Genomic DNA, 20,952 nt, shown 5'->3' on the forward strand with positions numbered 1-20,952 from the left:
GTTTTCAAAGAGCAAGTTACCTGTAGAGGAATAAGTCTTTGGCAAGCCATTTTGTCCCAATAATTTTAAAGATGATTTCATAGGTCTCTAGTGCTTTTAAATGCACTCCACTAGGTAAAGCTGGATGTAAACACTGAGATAATCTCTTACTGATAATCAGACGTCTTGGCAAGAGGGAGTACTTCAAGTTACTTTGAAGAGCCTGTACAAACAGTGGGGATGGGGGAGAAGGAAGGAAGGAAGGAACAAAAAGTTATTGTACATGCACAACATCCAACATTAATCAACCAACATTTTAACTGAAAAAAGGTTTTGTGATAGAAAATTTACTTTGTAGAATTAAATAAGGCATTCAAGAGTTTTCTTCCATAAATGCATAATATTACATTAACAGAGCAGAGATCACTAGAGTTGAAGAATTGGTGTGGAAATTCTTTTCTTTGGAGGATGGAAGACAGCAGTCAAAGGCTGACAGTAAATCGGATAGGAATTGAGGAACAGAAGGAAGAATTTTTCTCAGCATTCAGGGTCTGGGAAAGGAGGAAAGAGTTCAGTAGTAACAGACTCTTTCCTTGTTGCACACAACCTGTAAGCGTTTTTTTGTTTTTGTTTCACATATAAGGATGGCTGATTTTGTTATCTCATATTGGACAATAAAGTGTAAGAAGTGTGGCAATGTTTAAAGAACATGACTACAACAATCATTACTAGCTCTAGGCCTTAGACTGAAACTACAGTAAAAGTGAAGATTCTTAGAGCGGCTCCATGTAAAGGACTGGTATGTTACAACATACTGAAAAACTGATCATCACTTAAAAAACAATTTAGCTGGACAAAATACACACAAATGTAACATTTGCTATGTAGAGGACTCATTACAAATCTAAATCCAAGTATTATCTCTTCTATTCATGACATAATAAAACTTTACATATAAAATTAAGGTAGAACACATTTATGGAGCGCCCCTTCAAATTTTAGAATGTTCATGAAAGATTCCTCTACATAATGTTAGTAATGCCTACAGCAGCAAGGTACAAAGACTGCCTGAATGCTGGACTTTGGTTGGTATACTTTCACAATCTTAACAAATGGCTCACACCCCCTAAATATATACTTAAATTGTTTACTCTAAAAGTTCTAACTCATCCGTAAAAAGAAAATATCTAGGCTGTAAATACTTTTTCTTCTTGTTCTGACTTATTCAAATCAAGACAAATACCATAATATTCTATCAGTAAATTAACAATTAAGTTACTTATTGACTAGTCATGAATGACACTATTCAGTAAAATCATGGAACAACTTGAGGTATTGCAAAAATATCATATTATATAGTACGTGTCCCTTGTACAAATTTACTTTCTAATGACTGCAAGTAATCTTCCCTAGCAGAATAGGACACTTAAAGCCCTGGGAATAACAAAAGAAAAAATACTCCTGGCATCAGCAAAAGCTGGGTGGAGGAAGGTGTGTAACTAATTCTCCTGCACAACAGCAAGTCTGTAATGTTTGTGTGTCTTCTGAAATTTGGACAAACATGAACTAGTCTACATTCTCCTAAATCCATGAGCTATGCTGCCTGCCATTCCTCAATCACAGAGCACCTGTGTGAGAATTTTGCTCAGTGAGTGAGCTCTCGTAAGAAGGGCTTTTCCATTTGAATCACAGCTTCACATGCAGGCTGCTTAATTCACCGCTTCTTAATGAATAATCCTACACTAAGCATAGAATCATAGAAATGTATGGCTGGAAGGGACTACAAGAGGTCATCAAGTCCAGACTTCTGTGCTGAGAAGAACCAAGTAAACCTAGACCATCCCTGACAGGAGGCTGTCTAACCTGTTCTTAAAAACCTCCAATGATGGGGATTCCACAACCTCCCTTGGAAGCCTATTCCAGAGCTTAAACTATCCTTATAGTTAGAAAGTTTTTCCAATATCTAATCTAAAACTCCCCTGATGCACATTAAGCCCATTACTTCTTGTCCTGACTTCTGTGGACATGGAGAACAATTGACCAGTCCTAGTCACAACAATCCTTAATATATCTGAAGACTTACCAGGTCCCCACTTTGTCTTCTTTTCTCAAGACTAAACATGCCCAGTTTATTTTAAAACTTTTCCTCACAGGCCAGATAGTCTACACCTTTTATAATTTTTGTTGCTCTTCTCTGGACTCTCCAATTTGGCCACATCCTTTCTGAAGTGTGGCATCCAGAAGTGGACACAGTACTCCAGCTGAGGCCTCCCCAAGGCTGAGTACAACGGGAGAGTTACCTCCCTGTCCCCAATGTTTTATATAAGACATCTGTTAATACACCCCAGAATGGTAACAGACTTTTTTGCAATTACGTCACATTGTTGATTCATTCAATTTATGATTCACTATAACTTCCAGATCCTTTTCAGCAGTACTATCGCCAAGCCAGTTATTCTCTATTTTATAATTGTGCATTTGACTTTTCCTTCCAAGTATAGTACTTTACACTTTTCTTTACTAAATTTCATCTTGGTAATTTCAGACCAATTCTCCAATTTGCTAAAGTTGTTTTAAGTTCTAATCCTGTCCTTCAAAGAGCTTGCAACCTCCTCTCAGCTTGATGCCACCTGTAAATTTTATAAGTCCACTCTATTATCCATGTCATTAAACGAAAATACTGCATAGTACCAGACCCAGGACTGACCTTTGTGGGACTCCACTAAATGCATCCTCCCAGTTGGACAGCCAGCCAGCCATGGATAACTACTTTGAGTATGGTCTTTCAACTAGTCATACATCTACCTTATGGTAATTTCATCAAGATCACATTTCCCTCGCATTTCCTTAGCCTTTCCCACATTTTATGAATGCATAAAATTATGTGCAATCATCAAGGCTTACTTCATCCAGACTTCCTTTCACCAAACTGGAAGAATTCGGAGATTAATTAAATTATTTTTTTGAAAATGATCTCATGCCTTCAGGATTTTTCTGGGGTAGTGGGTGAAGATTGTTTTTAAATCTTTTCCTCATTAGCAAGTTGCATTCTAATACTCTACTCAAGATGGACACTAGTAAGCAACATTAGACGAAAATACATGTATTACAGGTTAAGACTACCACTGGTTTTCCAGCAGATACAAAATGCCTTTACGTCAGACTGCAGAATACATTAGAATATTATGGAAGCACCAGTCACAGTTCCATTAAAAAAGGCGGAATTGTTTTAAACTTAAATCTTGGATTCAACCACTTCCCCCAAAATTGCAGAAATTATTCTTTGATTACAGATAAGAAATTTAGCAGTCTTTGTCAGAGCCTTTTTGTCCTGAACAAGTGGAATATGGCAGGCTCTTCACATTTTCCGTATTGTTAAAGCTCCTTGAAACCTCCTGCATAAGCAACATTTGAAGGAATTATGTTTTAATTAAGCTAAATTACTAAATATTTTATCTGTTACAATTAGAGGTTATAGACAGGGTCAGGTCAACAACTCAGGATTTATTTACACAAAAATTGGCAGAAGTTAATTTTAAGTAGATTTGGTAAAACAGGTAGGTTTTATTTGAAAGATAGGATCAATGGTAGTTTGTTTTGTTATTTTTCTTAACTGAAAGTTTATCCCTCAGTATGGAGTAGCTCACTGAGTTAGGAGAAATAATAGGCATATCTGGAAGATTTGAAAAAAAAAATCTGTCCTTTTATTTCTTTTCAGTTGTTTTTGGAGTCTTACTGAGCTAGAAATGATGGACGGCTGTTTTGTGGAAGGTAAATGTGTGAGGAAGAGGCAGAATTAGCCAGGAAAATGGAAAGAGTAGGTGGAGCATGAATCATTTATGCTTTACTTATTACATGTATAGCTACTGTAGCCATGGCAACGAATTCGAAGAATGTTGGTTTATTTTATAGAATTATAAACTTTACTTTAAAGATAGGATGCCAAAAGGAAGCCAATGTTATTAATTGGACTCTAAAATATGTCCAACTATACTGGAGATCAGCTGACATGTCAGAAGTGACAGAGAACCAGAAGCTGAGTGAACATTTTCCAACTCAAGTGCTTAGCCAATATTCACCAAATTTGACATTATTCCTAATTTGGATTGCATACAAATAACTGTTAATTTGTAGAATACAAACATAAGTAACAAAGACCTTGTTAAGAGTACAATAGAAAATTCCTAGTCATTTTCCCAGTTTCCCTCCCACAATTGTCTTAAACATATACATTAACTTGTTCTAATTCAGTAACTTTCCAAGTTCAACAAAATAGAAAATATTACAGCAAAGATCCAAATCTACATTTATGTTGTAACCTATATTTTACTTTGCTTAACGATATATTATGCATTTGAGTTCATTAGTTGCATTGTGTGGGATTGAACAGTATGGCCAGTAAAGGTTAGTCATATTATGTATGTCATTAGGATGTGCAGTCTTGAACAAGATCCAAGGGACATTTTTAGTAAAAGGTTACAATTTCATAAGAACAATTATATTTATTTTCAGACCTTAAACCTCTTTTCTGCCATGATGCCTACCAAAAAAAGTGACTGTTAGGTAGATGGTTTGCTATGTGGCCACTGTTCTTCATGCTGAACACTGTCATTTAAATTGTTTCCCTGTGATCCCCCATCTGGTTGTTTTTAATCTACCATTACTTACAGCATTACACTTAGGTCATAACCTCTTTGGGGCAGAGGTGTGCTTCTGTTATGTTTCTACAGTAGCTAGCACAGTGGGGTCCCAGGCTCAAAGCATAGTCATCTTCATTATAATACTCAATTTTGGGGGCAGGCATGAAAAGGAAGAAAGTGTATAACTGGAACAAATATACTACACCATAGTTAAGTACTCGGTTAACTTATTTCAGTACACTTAATTGTGACGTTTGGGAATTTTAATGTCGCAAAACATGGCTCACGGTAACTATCTAATACTACTTGGGACTTTGAACATGAAAAGTGCTTTACAAACATTACCTACTACATCCTTACAACTGTCAAATAAGGTATGTAAATTAACTTCATGAGGCAGATGGAGAAGCTAAGCAGAGCAGTTAAAGGCCGGATTAGCGCTCACAACTCCCTGTGAATTCAATAAAAGCTGTGGGTGCTCAGCACTGTTGAATCTAAAAGCCATAGATCGGGGTTTAAAACTGAATTAACGATGAACTAAAATTATGATAGCACCCACACCAGATGCTGTAAAATGAGCATTGCCTGATCTACTGATTGTATATTGATTAAATTACTGATTTAGTTTCCCCATTTAGCACACTGAAATTTGGTTGGTTCTTGTCCCAAGATCAGGCCCAGCATTATCAGAATTACCGTTCAGCTATGATCCCCAATGTGCATTGTTTGCAATGCTCTCTCACTTAGCACATCACACTATAGTTATAATAGTCTTAACAACACACTTAGCAAATTCACACACACACACACACTCACTCACTCCCAATCCAGCAAGGCAGGTAGAGGTAATAACAGAATGAGCAGAGCATCCCGATATTTACACCATCCCTTGCAAAACAACCTGAAGTGTTAGTTATCTTCCTCATCTTCTCCCTCACCGTCACCACTGGTAGTCATCCTGGCCTTTCTCAAGAGCTACATCTCTCTCTTCCCTCGCACACAGGCTGGGATATAACTTTTATGTGTTACACTGATGCCACCATGCCTAACGCATATTCAGTAGGGGTTTCAGCCTTTTTTCCTTATTTGTAGTTCCTCACATTGCTAATGTTGGCATGCCCTTCCCCCACAGGTTATTACTCCTTTTACCTTAAGCTTATTAACATATACATCACTTAGTTACCATGGCATCCTTGTGGTCAGCTGTCCCGAACTAAAAATAGCCCAAGCTGTTATAAACTACCACCTCAGTGATTACCTACCAGCAGTTTAGTCATCACAGCATTCTATGTTTTGATATCTTTTATCTAGGATTAGTCTTGGTTAGCTACTTTTGCTAATTTTTTTGGGCCTCATGCCTTAATTAGTTTGGCCAAGTTATTATCTTACAGGCCTTGAGCCTTGTAGGCTTACTGCATAAATTAAGGCAATAATACCTTACCTAGCAAATACCTATACCTGCTCTGAACAACTTCCACCTGGTTCCTAGTGCAACACTTGCAATAGACTACCATAGGTTTAGGAATTTATGATAATTTGCCAAATATATTTCTGATTCTCATGAGTCAGTGAAATCTGACTTCAGTTTCTTCAGATACATAGTTGCTTATGCTCACTTAGGATACATTTTTTTCCAACTGCTTTCCAAGTAACTGGGGGGAGGAAGAGGAAAAGTGCTACACATCACAAAATGTCCATGTAGTTCAGCTTCTCAAATCAAATATTTTACTGGCAACAAGTTTCCTAACATTCATAATAATTCTATAGAGTTTTGTTCTTACAGTTCATTGAGAAACTACTGATTCTACAAATCTATAAAACATTTGAACTAGTCATATAGTCTTAAGAATTTTGTTCTTTCCCCACCTCCAAGCCATAAAAAAAACCCATGACAAATAAAGTTTAAGCTGAGAGGCCCAAAATGTTATTTAGCACAATTTTTTGTTGTGTTTTTCTTCAAAGTCCCCCCCCGTGCTCAAAAAACATTTACGGCTGCTTGTAACAGTGTGTTCTACATATTAAAATGCCCTCAGTGTAAATAAATTTTCCTCGATTTCTTTGAAGATTACCTGAAAACTATTCGCCCTTTTTTGGCAATAGGTAAAGGAGGCCTGGAATATAAATATAATATTTTTTAAATTTATTTTTATTTATTTAAGAGACAGTCCAATCCTCATCAATTTACATTCAGGTCTTATCTATACTGATTCCCTAGGACAAGGGTGGGCAAACTTTTTGACCTGAGGGCCACACTGGGGTTGCAAAACGGTATGGAGGGCTCGGTAGGGAAGGCTGTGCCTCCCTAAACAGCCTGGCCCCCACCCCTTATACGCCCCCTCCCATTTCCCGCCCCTGACTGCCACCCTCAGAACCCCTGACCCATCCAACCCCCCTGCTCCTTGTCCCCTAACCGCCCCCTCCTGGGACTCCCTGCCCTTAACCAGGCGGACACAGCAGGGGAGGGGCCGTGGGCTCGTCTCCCCAGCCGGGAGCTCAATGGCCGGACAGGATGGTCCCGCAGGCCATAGTTTGCCCACCTCTGCCCTAGAAAGACTATAGACAACTGGAGAACTAGTACAATTATGACTGAATCATCAAGAAAAGAAAACCCAAACAGCAGAAAGGGAACATGGGTTTGCTTGTGTTTTTGTAAACATGTATTTAAAGCAAATGCTTGTAATGCAGTTACGGGAAAAATATTTGCTAAAGAATCATCATCCCAAACTTTCAATTAAGAGCTTAGAAGATTCCCATTCCTGCTCCCTTCTCCTCCAAGATCTCCAGACAAGAGGATATTCCCAATATTTATAAAGGTAAAGAAACTGCAACAGTACATACATCACACAGCAGCAATGAACAAAACCCCTTTTTAATGACAAGCAAAGCAGAGGGAAAGGACTGAAACATTCCTATTTTTAAGCCTGATGGTATGAAATCTCAAATGATTTCATGGCAGCAACTCGTTCTCTACCTCAGATTTCATACATCTCAATCAGGTACTATTAATCACATCTAACTTCATTTTCTTAACCTTCCCAGCACTACAAACCCATGAGAATATTTAAATTGGAGTCTTTTGCATCTCTCCCTATTCTTCAGTATTCCTTCTGTAATGCAACACATACAACTACCACAACTACGTGCTTCCCCATCAGTGTTACGAATGTAAAATCAGCCCAGATAAAAATGTATACTTTATTAGTATTCAGGGCTCTCTTTACTTCAACAAGTAAATAATGAAATAGTTTTCAGTAACACATACATTTAGAAACTTATTTAATACATTTAATTTGGACAACAGTTTGCTTCCAAAAGCCAATTTACTTAGCTAATATATTGAATGCATCTGATGAAGTGAGCTATAGCTCACAAAAGCTTATGCTCAAATAAATTGGTTAGTCTCTAAGGTGCCACAAGTACTCCTTTTCTTTTTGCGAATACAGACTAACACTGCTGCTACTCTGAAACTTAGCTAATATACTGTTCATCTTCTTAAATGCAAATCCCCACCATATCAACATCTTCCCTTTATAGCTGATAGGTGAAGGTCATACACATAAAACGTTCTTATTCCCTAGGACTTCAAAACAGAATGTTTTTTCTGAAGGACAAATAATGTTCATGTACAGTACTGAACTGAACAATGTGATAAAGCGTGCTATTGTTAAACAATAGCACCACAGGTCAGTCTGACCAATTTTTGCTGAAATTTAACAACCAAGTAGGAGATCAGATTATATATATATTTACACACACACACTTACTTTTTAAGAGTAGACTGGGCCTTAACAGTTGATGAATCATAAGTTTTCAGTTTATTGCCTCTGTCTCAGACAAGTACGTTGTTAATTCTTAATTAGAGCTAATGCTATAAATTAAGAAGTATGTGGATCGTGGTTATAATACAGAACACACTTCTTAATTTATAGCATTAGCTCTAATTAAGAATTAACAACGTACTTGTCTGAGACAGAGGCAATAAACTGAAAACTTATGATTCATCAACTGTTAAGGCCCAGTCTACCCTTAAAAAGTTACGTCAACATAGTTATGGTGCTCGGGGGAGTGAAAAAGTCACACTGCGTGCCACAGTTGAGCCACCTAACCCTTGATGTTGACGTGAGTAAAATCAATGGAATAATTCTTGGGGAGGTGGATTATCTAAAATCCATAGAACAAACCCTGTCGATGTAGGAAGTGTCTACAGTGGTGCTGCAGCTGTGCTGCTGTAGCACCTATACGCGCACAGGGTCTCAGAAAACAGGCACTGAAGACATTTGCTATAAAAACAGGGGACAAGAGTTTTTATGGTTTTCACAGATAGTGGTGAGGATAGAGTAAACAAGGAACACGAGTTTAAAAACACTTCCATAAGCTGTTTACTTGTGATTGCTGCGCAGAACAAACACCTAAAGCTAACATTCCATAGCCCTGCCCGCTGCCTTCATGTATTGGGAATACTGATGTTCTATTTAAATAAACCATGTTTCATGATCTGATTAAAAGGAAAAAAATCTGACTGTTCCTAGTTTTCTTAAAGACTTTTCTTCACTGGAGGGGACGTGTACTTACCTAGCGTTAAAAATCTGGGGAGCATAAGACAGGGTTTGTAGTTTTCATGTGAGTTAGCAGGTTAAATTACAGACAATAGAGGACTGGAGCCTCAGTGTTAACGTTTTATAGCTATGACAAGGTCTTGTATTATCGTGGATAAACCCTTGCTGAATTAAGTTTAACATCATTGTATCATTTAACTTCATTGTACTAAAAATGCAATTGTCTCTGTGTTATTGTGACAGGTTTCAGAGTAACAGCCGTGTTAGTCTGTATTCACAAAAAGAAAAGGAGTACTTGTGGCACCTTAGAGACTAACCAATTTATTTGAGCACAAGCTTTCGTGAGCTACAGCTCACTTCATCCGACGAAGTGAGCTGTAGCTCACGAAAGCTTATGCTCAAATAAATTGGTTAGTCTCTAAGGTGCCACAAGTACTCCTTTTCTTTTTGTGTTATTGTGGCAACTTTTTTTAAGGGAGGTGGGGTATGCTAATGGAATGCCTCTGGTTATCAGCCCTTTGAAGCTTCACCCTGGGGAGGGAACCCATTATCTGGCTGGATTACCTTTCGAAGCTTCAAACCGGATTCTCTAGACTAGAGATCAACTGACAAAGAAAGGACATTGGGATAAGTAATTTAAGTTTAAACTGACTCCGGGTTTTTGTTCTGATTCAGCAAGCAGACAGACTGGTCCCCAGAGGGCCCCCAATCCTTAGGGAAGGTTTGGAAATACTTTGTCCGACCAAGGCCCCATAAGACTGGATTCTTGTTCTGAGCTGAAGCTACGATGAACCTGAAACCACAAGAAAACCCCTGGGTGGGGTTCTGAAGGACTGCTCCTGCCAGAGCCCATGCTAGAGTTAGGGTGATCTCTAGTAAGCTTATTAGCACGGTGTAGGTTCTTTTATTATTTTAAATGTTTTCTGTGTATTGCTTTTACCTTACGAATAAAATATGCTTGCTTTGAAAGAATAGCGGTAACTTATAACTGTGGCAATTACACAGTTAATTATCTCTGAAGGGACCTGCTTAGGCAGACTGTCTTTCGCAGAGAACAAAACAGCAAAGGCAGGGAACTGTTTACCCTGGAAATACACGTCACAAAGGAAAGCAGCAGTGGCCTCCACCCAAGTAAGGCAAGGGCAAGGGGGCTGGACCACTACTGGGAAACAGGTGCTGCTGCCCTGAGCTGTAAAAAAGGCAACAGTGGAATGCTTCCTATATAGAATTAATCTCGTCTTCAAGCTACAGTATTTATGTCTTTGTCTATGATTCCCTCATCTCTCAGAGGGAGCCATAATATTGCTATAACCTGAAGAATGTGGGCTTGCTCATCACAGCCTCCTCATGAGGATCTCACAGGAGCCAGGAGTATAGCCTAAATGGTCTCTACAAGATCCTTTTTACAGAGTTCAGGATGGCACTATTTACTACAATGTTCTCAGAGTATGTATTTACAACCTGTCCCAGTACCTTCATATTTGGGGCTTTCAGAAATCTTCCCAGGAAAACTGATTCGTCCCACCTCCAACTTTTTTTAAACTTGCTTCAAAACTGATTAGAAATGCTTGTATTAAAGTATTTATATTATTTCTTGAACTATAAAATACATATGATTGTGTGTTTTGGAATTTCTTCTCTTTAGAAACCATTTTAAAAAACAGTGAAACATGGAATCTTCTATCTAGATGCTTAATGTCTAGCCATCACCGTGGTCTGAGTGCAATCAGTGTAATATGATTTTCTGTAAGCTTTAACCGTTGTCAGTTTAGTTGGAGTAGGTTTGCGTGTTTGTGAGCTAACTAGTTCTGATGGCAGAACTTAAATGTGTACACTGTGACCAGGAAGAGGTGAGGCACATGTTCTGGCACTGAAAAACTTATACCTGCTGGGGAGCAAGTGAGAAAGATGACTTTGTCTATGCTACCATATCAAAAAGATTATATCCAACTAGGGATGGTGGAAGATTTGCGCCTGCAGTCAGTGTTACTCCTGCAAGAAAATAAATGGAGGGTAGCAGGGAAGCGTGGGGCATAAGTTCTGCCACTCCCTGTTCCTTTCCTGAGGTATTACTAACTGAAAGGCTTGTTGGAGGGGATCCTACAAGGCCACGGAAAAGGAGCTTGTTTCTGAAGAGTTTGCCTTCTGTCTCTCCGAAGTTCTGCCTCATTTTGCGCCAGCCTTTCTGCCCCCCCACGGCTCAAGTAAAAATATCACCAGTGGCCACAAAAATTCCCCTTCCTTCCAAACTTATTCAGCTTTATGTATGGTAGCATATTCTAAATCCGAGGTCACCCTAGTATTGCACAATTGGTAGAGGTATTAGTCATGGAGCTCAAACATTATAGGTTCTGTTATTGTTCCAATATACTTTACCAATACAGAGGTAAGCACCATTGCTATAGGGTGGATGGGGGGAAATGCTAGCCAAGTTCTCCACCCTATCTCTCATCAGTAATTGAAGATTCTGCTGCTGCCAGATCACAATCAGAAATGTGCACATGAACAACAATCACCATCATCCACCTCCGCTGTGAAGCTTCTGTTGCTAGCTTACCAACTGCACTCATTGGTAGTCTGGTCAACCAGAGCCAAAATGGTTTTCCCAATGGATCTATCAAAAGTTATTGAATCAAAGAGCAGGGTGAATAAGAAACAGTGAGAACAGTTTGGCATATTCCACAACCATAAGCCATTCAGCACAAGGATTCTCTCTTTTTATGCTTGTACAGAACCTAGCATAATGGGTTGCAACCTGAAATGGAGCCTTTGAGAGTATTTACTACTAAAAACAACTACCACCACCAGCTATCCCTGCCTCTCCCTGAGGATAACTTGATACAAATTTTAATATATATATTTTGAGTTTTGATATGACACTCCAAATAAAATCAAAATATATATATTTTGAGTTTTGATATGACACTCCAAAAGCAGAAAGCCTCTTTAAAAAACCCACACCACTTTCGTGTTTCTTGTGTGGCTTATCAGATGAACCTCGGGGTTTGGTCAGTGATCCAAACTGGAGGCCATTTGAGCAGAAGGTTCCTGAGATATAGCTTTTCTTAAAGCTGACATGTTCTGGCAATGAATTTTGCTGCCCAGAGAGAGATCAAACAAGGGCTGAGATCATCACACCAGGATCTCAGACACCTGAGAGTTACCCCAACAGGGTTCATGCCACTCATTAGCCCTCTGGAGAAAATCAGATACAATGCTATTAACCAAAGACTTTAGCTCTTTAGTTTGGATCATCAGCCTCTGAAGTTCTTGATGTTGCACCAAACAAATGAGCATGTGTGGACAGAAGAGTTAACAGGGTTTTTAGCCTTGAAAGTTTTAAGCGGCTTGGATGGCTTAAGAGAACAACCAGTAGTCCTTTGAACTTGACCTACCCAGCCAGTGTGAGCCTGAGTCCCACCTCATGCAAAAATCTGGAAAAGGTCAGAAGACCTACTGCTAAAAATCCATCTCCATCAGAATTGTGGGGGTTTTGTTTTTTATTTTTTTGGAGAACAAAGTATTTTTGTAAAACAAAATTAAATGTGCTTGCTGACAGGGGAGGGCCATTGTAGAGGGTGGAGGAGGAATGGCGTGAGGGGGTGGGGCCTCAGGTGAGAGGGAGGGACATTGGGAAAGAGACATGAAGGTGAGTGACAAGGGGAAGGGGGCAGGGAATAGGAGCAGGAGTGCCTGTGAGCCCTACACTCTCCCCTTTTGTGCACACCAGAATCTGGGGACCCATGTATAGCAGTTTGACCCCCTTCTATGCCCCTCCTTATGTAAGCCAGGTTCTCGGGGGTGTTAACTTTCTAGGGAGTCCCTCTTCCTATCCCTCCATAGGATTGGGGGTCCCTGCCCCTCTGGGAGTGTTTGAACCTCAGTCCCTGCCCTCTTGTGTGTGCCAGGAGCCAAGGGGCCCTGCCCATCTATGGTGGTCTGACCCCCATCATGTGAGCCAGGTTCTGTGGGGACCTGCCTTTTTGGGAGGGGGTCTGAACCCCACACCTTACATCTATGTGATCTGGGGGTCTCTGTCCCCATGTGAGCCAGGATCTGGAGAAGTAATGTCCTTGTGGGCGAGGAGGTGAGAACAGACGTGCTAGGAGCATGTACCAAGAACACACTGTTAACACTGGGATGAGGAATTGAGAATGGGCATGCTTGACACATCAGAGTCTCTCCAATCAAGCAGATCACACATCTCAGAGTGGCTATTTCAGGTTGTATTCATCTCCCTGGGAGGTTCTCATTTAGCTGAGACCATCACATGGAGATGACTACTGCCGTCTCTGCCACTGGCCTGCTGGGTGACCTTGGTCAAGTCACTTCCTTATTCCCAATTTATATATGGGAAACAGGTGAAATAAAGTTCTTTGAGATCTATTGCTGAAAAGCACTGTATAAAAGCTATGTCTTTTGAATACTATCCAGCCACAGTAGTATATCAACTGCATACTGAGGTGAGAACTACAACTGCCTAAATGGCCACTAACTTCTATGAATATACGTTTATCCAAAAAAACAAAAACAAACAAAAAAAAACAATCCCCCCTCCCCAACCCTAGAAAACTAAATTGCAAAAAGCTTAATTAACACAGAGTTAAGGTTGCCTTTTCTGATAGTTTGTGGCCTTTTAAAACAAGGAGTTTATCAAAACTCAAACTTCTGAAAACCAGGAAATACAGACTTAAAGAAAACACACACGTAACCTGAAGTATGCCCTCTTTGAGAGATGCCACAAAATACCATAACACACATACACATACTCTGCCTTTTTACTGTACTGGACGGCTGCTCTCTACACTGTGCCTACTCCCCTGAAAGGTTTCAGAGTAACAGCCGTGTTAGTCTGTATTCGCAAAAAGAAAAGGAGTACTTGTGGCACCTTAGAGACTAACCAATTTATTTGAGCATGAGCTTTCGTGAACTACAGCTCACTTCATCGGATGCATACCATGGAAACTGCAGCAGACTTTATATACATACAGAGTATATAAAGTCTGCTGCAGTTTCCACGGTATGCATCCGATGAAGTGAGCTGTAGTTCACGAAAGCTCATGCTCAAATAAATTGGTTAGTCTCTAAGGTGCCACAAGTACTCCTTTTCTTTTTACTCCCCTGAAAGAATACCAAACTTGTTAAATTTAACAATTTACAACCCCCTTCACACATGCACACAGGATACCACCTAAACCTATGCTTTCCCCTACCCACCATTAAATCCATAGACTGCTCTCCTATCTCATCACTACTGACAATACCCATAGCAAGACCACCCCAGTGCCCTTCTCCTGACACAGCCTACACAATTCCATATTGAAATGATGCCAGACTGGAACCTCAAGGTACACATGCACCTCTTTTCTTTGATCACACATCTCCTCACATCATCTCAATGACAGCTCTGTGATGCTCCTCAAACTAAATCCCAGATCTCCTCATATCACAAACACATCTGCACCAACCAGCACAGCTACACCTAACACGGGGACTGCAGCTGGAATGCATGCAGATAGATCCCAGTGGCTCTTGCCAGTTCCAGGGGACAGAGGTAAGACTGGATGGATATTTTATATTGTAAAATACCTCGTATTTCCTGGTTTTCAGAAGTCTGAATTTTGCTGAACTTTACATTTTCGAAGGGCACAAACTATCATTGGGCAACCCTAACTCTGCATAACACAATTTTAGATCATTTAATTAAAGATATTTTGGCTATGAACATGTATGTTAAAAGCACTAACTTTACCGATATGCCTACACACAATGAACCAGCACCAGTTTCCAGACAAAAACTGCTGTTAGCTTCTATCAGCAGTAACTTTACAGAACCTCACCCCATTCTGTTAGCACACAAAGGCAAAATCTGCAATAGCACAATTACATTTTGGCACCAGGACTATTAAAAAAAAAAAAAAAAAAAAAGGATTACCAAACCCTGTACACTGCAATCTGTACTGAACATTCTAAATACCGGCATTCATTTTGTTATTTAGCAACAAAACAATATTTTCCTAGAAGTTAACACACACGTGTATATAGACAATAAAAATGCTGGTGAAAGCACTACTCGAGAATAGGAATGAGAAAAGAATAACCTTATTTCTAAAAATACATAGTGAACTAAAAAGGTATAAAAGCCTCATGAACAGTTTGTCAAAATCACTGCTGTGAAATAATCTTTCCACAAGACCTTGTATATTTCAATTATACAAAATAGATTAAGGGAATAAGGATACAGGATTTATTTTTATAACACTCAAATTTAATTGGACTCTTAAGTCTGGTCATACTGTGCATCCACAGTATAGGAAATAAGCTGTTTAAATCCCATGAAATGCACTTACATCAAACAAGGATTATGTTTTGAAGTGATACATAAGGACAAAGAACACATAAAATTCTAAGCAACAAAGATCCCATTTTCATGCTAAAGAGAAATATGGAGACTTATCTATAATTGAAATGTTTTTCATAGTTTTCCCACGAAACAAAGCAAGTCTTTAAAACACTGACGAAGGTGTCATTATTTAATTTTTGGTAATTAACACAGTCCACTTCCATGTATTTGGAATAGACCTTTTATAAACATAGTACATTATTTTCTACAGTAGTGCTTGAAAAATCCACTTGTAAGTGACAAATGGAAAGTCTTCCCTGGCAATCACGGGGTCATAAATCACCAATTTCCACAGACTTTAAGCTTTCATTATAAAAAATGAATTCTCACCGTTTCAGGGGAACTGCACAGAAATAAGGTCTCCAGGGTCCACTCCAGGAGCACCTAGTCAGGTCTCAGACCTCCAGTTGTCACCTGTCTCTGCGCAGGGTCCTGTGTCCTACTCCCTTCTGACAGGGGATTTTAAGGCTGCACAGCTGCCTGACATACTCTGTGATATCCACAACTACCCAGTCTGCCTTAAAGCCAGCATCTAGGATGAGCTTTCTCTCCAAGGACTATGAAAGGTGTGATTTACCGGTAAAGCTCTTTCTAAACAAGCACACTTATTCTTAGGGCAAAAGCATCACAAGGAAAAAAAACAAACAATAAAAGGATTTTAATGCTCACTAAACACACCAGGAATCGCCCATCTTTCACTTGGGGCATCTGGTAGACCAACATTCCCTCTAACTAGGGTGACCAGATGTCCCCATTTTATAGGGACAGTCCCGATATTCAGGGCTTTTTTTTTTTTTTTTTTTTTTTTTAAAATATAGATGCCTATTACCCCCCACCCCGTCCTGATTTTTCACACTTTCTATCTGGTCACCCTACTTCTAACCCTTCAGCAAGGATTGAAGTCTTACCTCTTGGACAGAAAGTTTTGTCCATTTGTTGAATCAAAATCAAAGTGTCTGTTTAAAGTCATCTTTTTATTAAAAAAAAACAAACAAACAACAACAACTTGTTTTGTCCCCCAGTCTCCTGAAAACAGATAAAATCAGTCCTTCCCATAACTCCCCAGGCCAAGCTTCAAAGCTCCTCCCCCCCTTAAAAACACACAAATACGTATCACTCACACTGATACCAAGGGCTATGAATATTCTACAGCTAATAATGTCTAGCCCGTCTCAATATAATGGCTATTTCACATTCACGCATTAAAACAAAATACAACATGGTGCCCAAAAATACTGCACGTGGTTGCAGTATTATCACAGGGATCTCTAATCCTTACGGTTGCAATAAGCGTATTAAGAACATTAAATGAGGTAGTGCTGTATTTCTCAGTCTACGGACTACTCTAGTGCCACTGTTGCAGTTTTGTCAAGCAGCAACGGACTAAAACGAACAGAAGTCCAGTCGGCTTCACTGCTGCTATTCAGAACCCTGGGGGCAACAATGAAATTGCAAAGAACCACATCAGCTTCATGCTGCTACTGCTTGATAAGACTAAGCAGCAGCAGAGCGAGACATTGGAGATATTCACAGAGGAGAAGCACAAAAAAAACCCACACACAGCAGGGGGTGGAAAAGAGTGCTAGAGTTGCAGAGCTCTTTTCTCCCCTTGCTTCACCACAGCCACGAAGCTGGAGGAGGGGTAGTGGAGAGCTACTTCTTCTTCCCTTTACCCCTCATCCCCACAGGCACCAGTTTACCTTCTTAATACAGGAAGAAATGGAGATTACAATGAAGTTGAATGGCAACAAGTTTATACACCCACCCCCACAATTATCTTGTGGAATTCACTACTGCAAAAATCCGTGAAGCCAAGAGCTTAACAGAATCTAAATCAATCAAAATATAAGAACGTTGATAACTACATGAAATAAGAGAAGATTAAAAAGTTAAGAGAGATTAATTCTGATGCTTCTCCCAAACATCTCCTTGCCATCACTCATGCTACCCAGTATGCAGGAAGGATCTCCCTGAGCTTGTCAGCAAAGCTCCCCATTCTTTTCACATTCGAGTTCCTCCTGAAGGCCCACCTGTCACGATGCCAAGAAACTTGCTGTTAAGCAACACTGTCATGCTCATAGAGTATAACGGAGTATAAATTTTCATGTATTTTTAAAATACATCTATTAACACAGCAATATTTGTTGCTTCCCTCCGCACTGTAACTTTAGGTTATAAAATCCCTGCCCAGGGGACTGCACTGCCTATATAAGGAAAACACCAGACACTCCATGGGCACTCCTGGAACTAAACAGTAATTAATAATTATCTTCAGGCATAAGACAGCTAGTAACTGCTTAGGCAAGAGGAAACTTTCCTTACAAGCAGATTATTTTGTAATTTTCCATCAATAGGTGTTTTGGACCTTCCTCTGAAGCATCTGGTATAGTCTATAGCCTCAGACAAGATACAAGACTAGAGGAACCACTGGTATGATCCGGTAATTTTTATAACCCTAAGAAGATTAAGTCTAAAAAATACCAGGGCAGATGGACTGACGTAACAGATAAAAGCTTTTTGTTTGGTTTGCACTATACTGCTGCATGTTTTGTCAGTTACACATCTGAGCAAGAGTTTTCAGCTAGTAGATGTCAGCTGGCCCCAGTGAGCAAGACTAGCCAAGGTAAAAGATCAGAGCTCATCTTCCTCCACGTGCAAGTGCCCAGTGACATCTGGAAATGATCAGTGGAACTCTCTGAAGGTCCCAAGTTCTCCTGGCCATTCCATTCAACCTCTCTCTCTTGCAGGGACTAGCCTATCAGTCCAAAAAAACGATGAAGGTTTGCTGAGGATGCGAGGGTATAACTGATAACTCGTGCAGCCCAGGTAGCACCATCCAACTTCTCTCTTCTGAAGACAGCACACACTGAAGGCAGTTAGTAAACCTACTAACTCCACTTTTTGCACAGCTGTGGAGATCTGTTAGTAAGGTTTACACAATGTAGCCAAAGAAGATTATACTAGTAAATGTGCAGTTTTGCTAGTATAACTGCATCTACATTGGAGGCTTTTGCGGACACATCTGAACTTGGAGATCTGCAGTTTCCACACCTGCTTCAACTGTATCCCTTGCAATGAGATACACAGATTTCTCATTTTCTCCTCCTATATATACAGATAATCTTCTTCCTCCTGTGTATATAAAAATTACTACAACAGTTTACTCCTGAGGGAATTCTGCACCAAAAAACTACAAATTGAGCACAATATTTTAAAAATCTGCAAATTTTATTTGTCAATAAATAAATGTGGAGGCTCCAGCATGGCAGTGGGGAGCACAGTCCACTGGCTGCATGGAGGTGGGAGATCACCCTGCAGCCCCCTCCCAAGACACAGACTTGGTGGTGAGGCTGCACCTGACCCTGACACAGCGCAAGGGCCGGGCCTGCCCCAGAAACACCCTGAGGCCCTGCCCCTCCATACCAGGCGCACCAGATGTGGGCAGACAGGTGCAGCCTGGCAAGATCCAAGTGTGGAGGGGCTTGGTGTGGGGTGAGAGGGTTCTGTGTGGGGCAATCTGGGTGCAGGCGGCTCGGTCAGGAGTCCGGGTGAAATCTGGATGCACAGGGCTTGTTGCGGGGTTCTGAGGCAATGGGACTCTGCATGGAGGTCTAAGTGAAGGTGGTTAAGGCTCAGCAGGGTGAGTGTGGGTGTAGGGGGGGATAGGGCTCGGTGAGGGAGGTCACTGGGGGGGTGCAGATGCTGGGGGAGTGGGACTTGGTGAGGTGGGGGTCCAGGTGCACCTGGTTGGGGTCAGTGGACTGGGGGTCCAGGCAGCTGGGGCTGGAGCTCGTCACGATAGGGGTTTGAGTGTGGGGAACTCAGCAGGCGGTGGTCTGGGTGCAGGGGGAGTGGGTCTTGGCAGGGAGGGCTGGTGCAGAGAAGGTGGGGCTAGGTGGGGTGGGGGTTCGGGTGCTAGGGGTCCAGATGCACAAGGATTGGGCAGACAAGGGAGCAGCTCCCCATACAATTTCCTCTCCCCCAGCATGGCTGAGGAGCGATGGGGGCAGGAAGCAAGGGGGGAGGGTTGCGGAGCCAGGAGAGGTTTCTGGGGGTAAGTGTACCCGGTCCTGGCCATTCCATGCAGGGGAAGTGAACTCCTCACCCACCCTGAGTCAGAACTATCAGCTGAGCTCAGTGCAAGGTAGGAGCCCCAGGTGGGGCTGGGGAGGGCCAGGAGAGTGGGGCTCCGGTGCAGGGAGACTCTGGGTGAGGCTTGGCGGGTGTGTGTCTGGTAATAGAGGGTCTGGATGCATAGGGATTGGGCAGATTGGTTTAACTGGCCCCAGTCAGGGCGTACCCAGCCACACAATTTACCTCTCCGCTGGCTGCTCCAGGCACCCAAAATGACACGCCCTGCTCCTGGGAAGGGGCACGTAACCACTCTTGAAGCTTCCCTGTCAGAAAGTCATTTCTGCAATGGACATGAATTCTGCACACACGCAGTGATGCAGAATCCCCCCAGGAGTAATAGCTGCATTAACTGAAAAAGCCCTTGGAATTTTTTGTTTTTTAAAAACAAACTTCCCACTATTTTGTCAACCTATAATTGTTCCCTAAGTTGTTTTCTGGGCTTCGACACATTATTAAAGAGATCTTTAGCTGTCCTAGTCTCAAAGCCAGCAATAAAGGGTAACCCTAATAAAAAACAAAACAAAAACACTTCCAAGATAGAATACCTTATTGAGTTTGCCAAGTGAAGATATGAGATCTGCCCATTCGCTTGAAGATTCAAAGTTCCTCAAAGCTTTTTCAATCACTGAAGAATAATTTCTGTATCTGTAGTCCCTGAACAGCTCCTGCTCTTCTGGATCCATCTTAGGTTCTCATAGCAAGCCAAAACTACCTGGCAAACTAAAATGAATACACACTGTTATGAAAAATTAACCAAGAATTAAATATTGACAAAGCCTACACCTGCAAAGATTGCAAGGGTGTAGTAAGTATGCAGACATGTTTGAAAGGGAACTGTAAACAATTTATTTAATTTAAAAAACTGAATTAAAAGTAATTTAAGGCATGACACCAATTTCCCATTGCCAACTTTCGTGGTTTTTCAGTCACAGTTTCCTATTTTTAGAAATGCTCTCTCCTATGTCTGAGTGATTCTTTTATACAGTACCAGTAGGGGAGAGTCACTACACAGAAGAACTCATTATACACAAAGTAAATAAACTGGGGATGAATAAGGGAAGGAGAGGAAGATATTTTTCCTATTTTTTCAGCTATAGTAATCGATGGCATTACCTGCAGCAACAGAAAGTTAAAAATTCACACTAAAGCATGATTTTCTACTATGTGCCAATTTGCATGATTTTATTTGAAGTCTCACAATATTTAGTGTTTCTCTTAAAATCCCAGCTCCTGGAGTTGT

The 20,952-nt window shown here is 40.7% G+C and overlaps 1 protein-coding gene across 6 annotated transcripts in view; it reads right to left on the reverse strand.

Moving 5' to 3' along the window:
• The window catches only part of DOP1B (DOP1 leucine zipper like protein B), an 87,729-nt gene that overhangs the window by 62,009 nt on the left and 4,768 nt on the right, over positions 1-20,952 (reverse strand). For 5 of the 6 annotated variants that reach the window (XM_073361204.1, XM_073361214.1, XM_073361195.1 and 2 more), the window contains exons 2-3: positions 20,258-20,432; positions 21-202 (exon numbers count right to left, since the gene is read on the reverse strand). In XM_073361204.1, the coding sequence (XP_073217305.1) occupies positions 21-202; positions 20,258-20,395 (320 nt within the window). In that variant the 5' untranslated portion in view covers positions 20,396-20,432. The remainder of the gene's footprint in view (positions 1-20; positions 203-20,257; positions 20,433-20,952) is intronic. The other variant, XM_073361230.1, reaches the window with a different exon arrangement.

Source organism: Lepidochelys kempii, chromosome 1 (assembly GCF_965140265.1).
Source record: "Lepidochelys kempii isolate rLepKem1 chromosome 1, rLepKem1.hap2, whole genome shotgun sequence".
Taxonomy (NCBI): Eukaryota; Metazoa; Chordata; order Testudines; family Cheloniidae; genus Lepidochelys; species Lepidochelys kempii.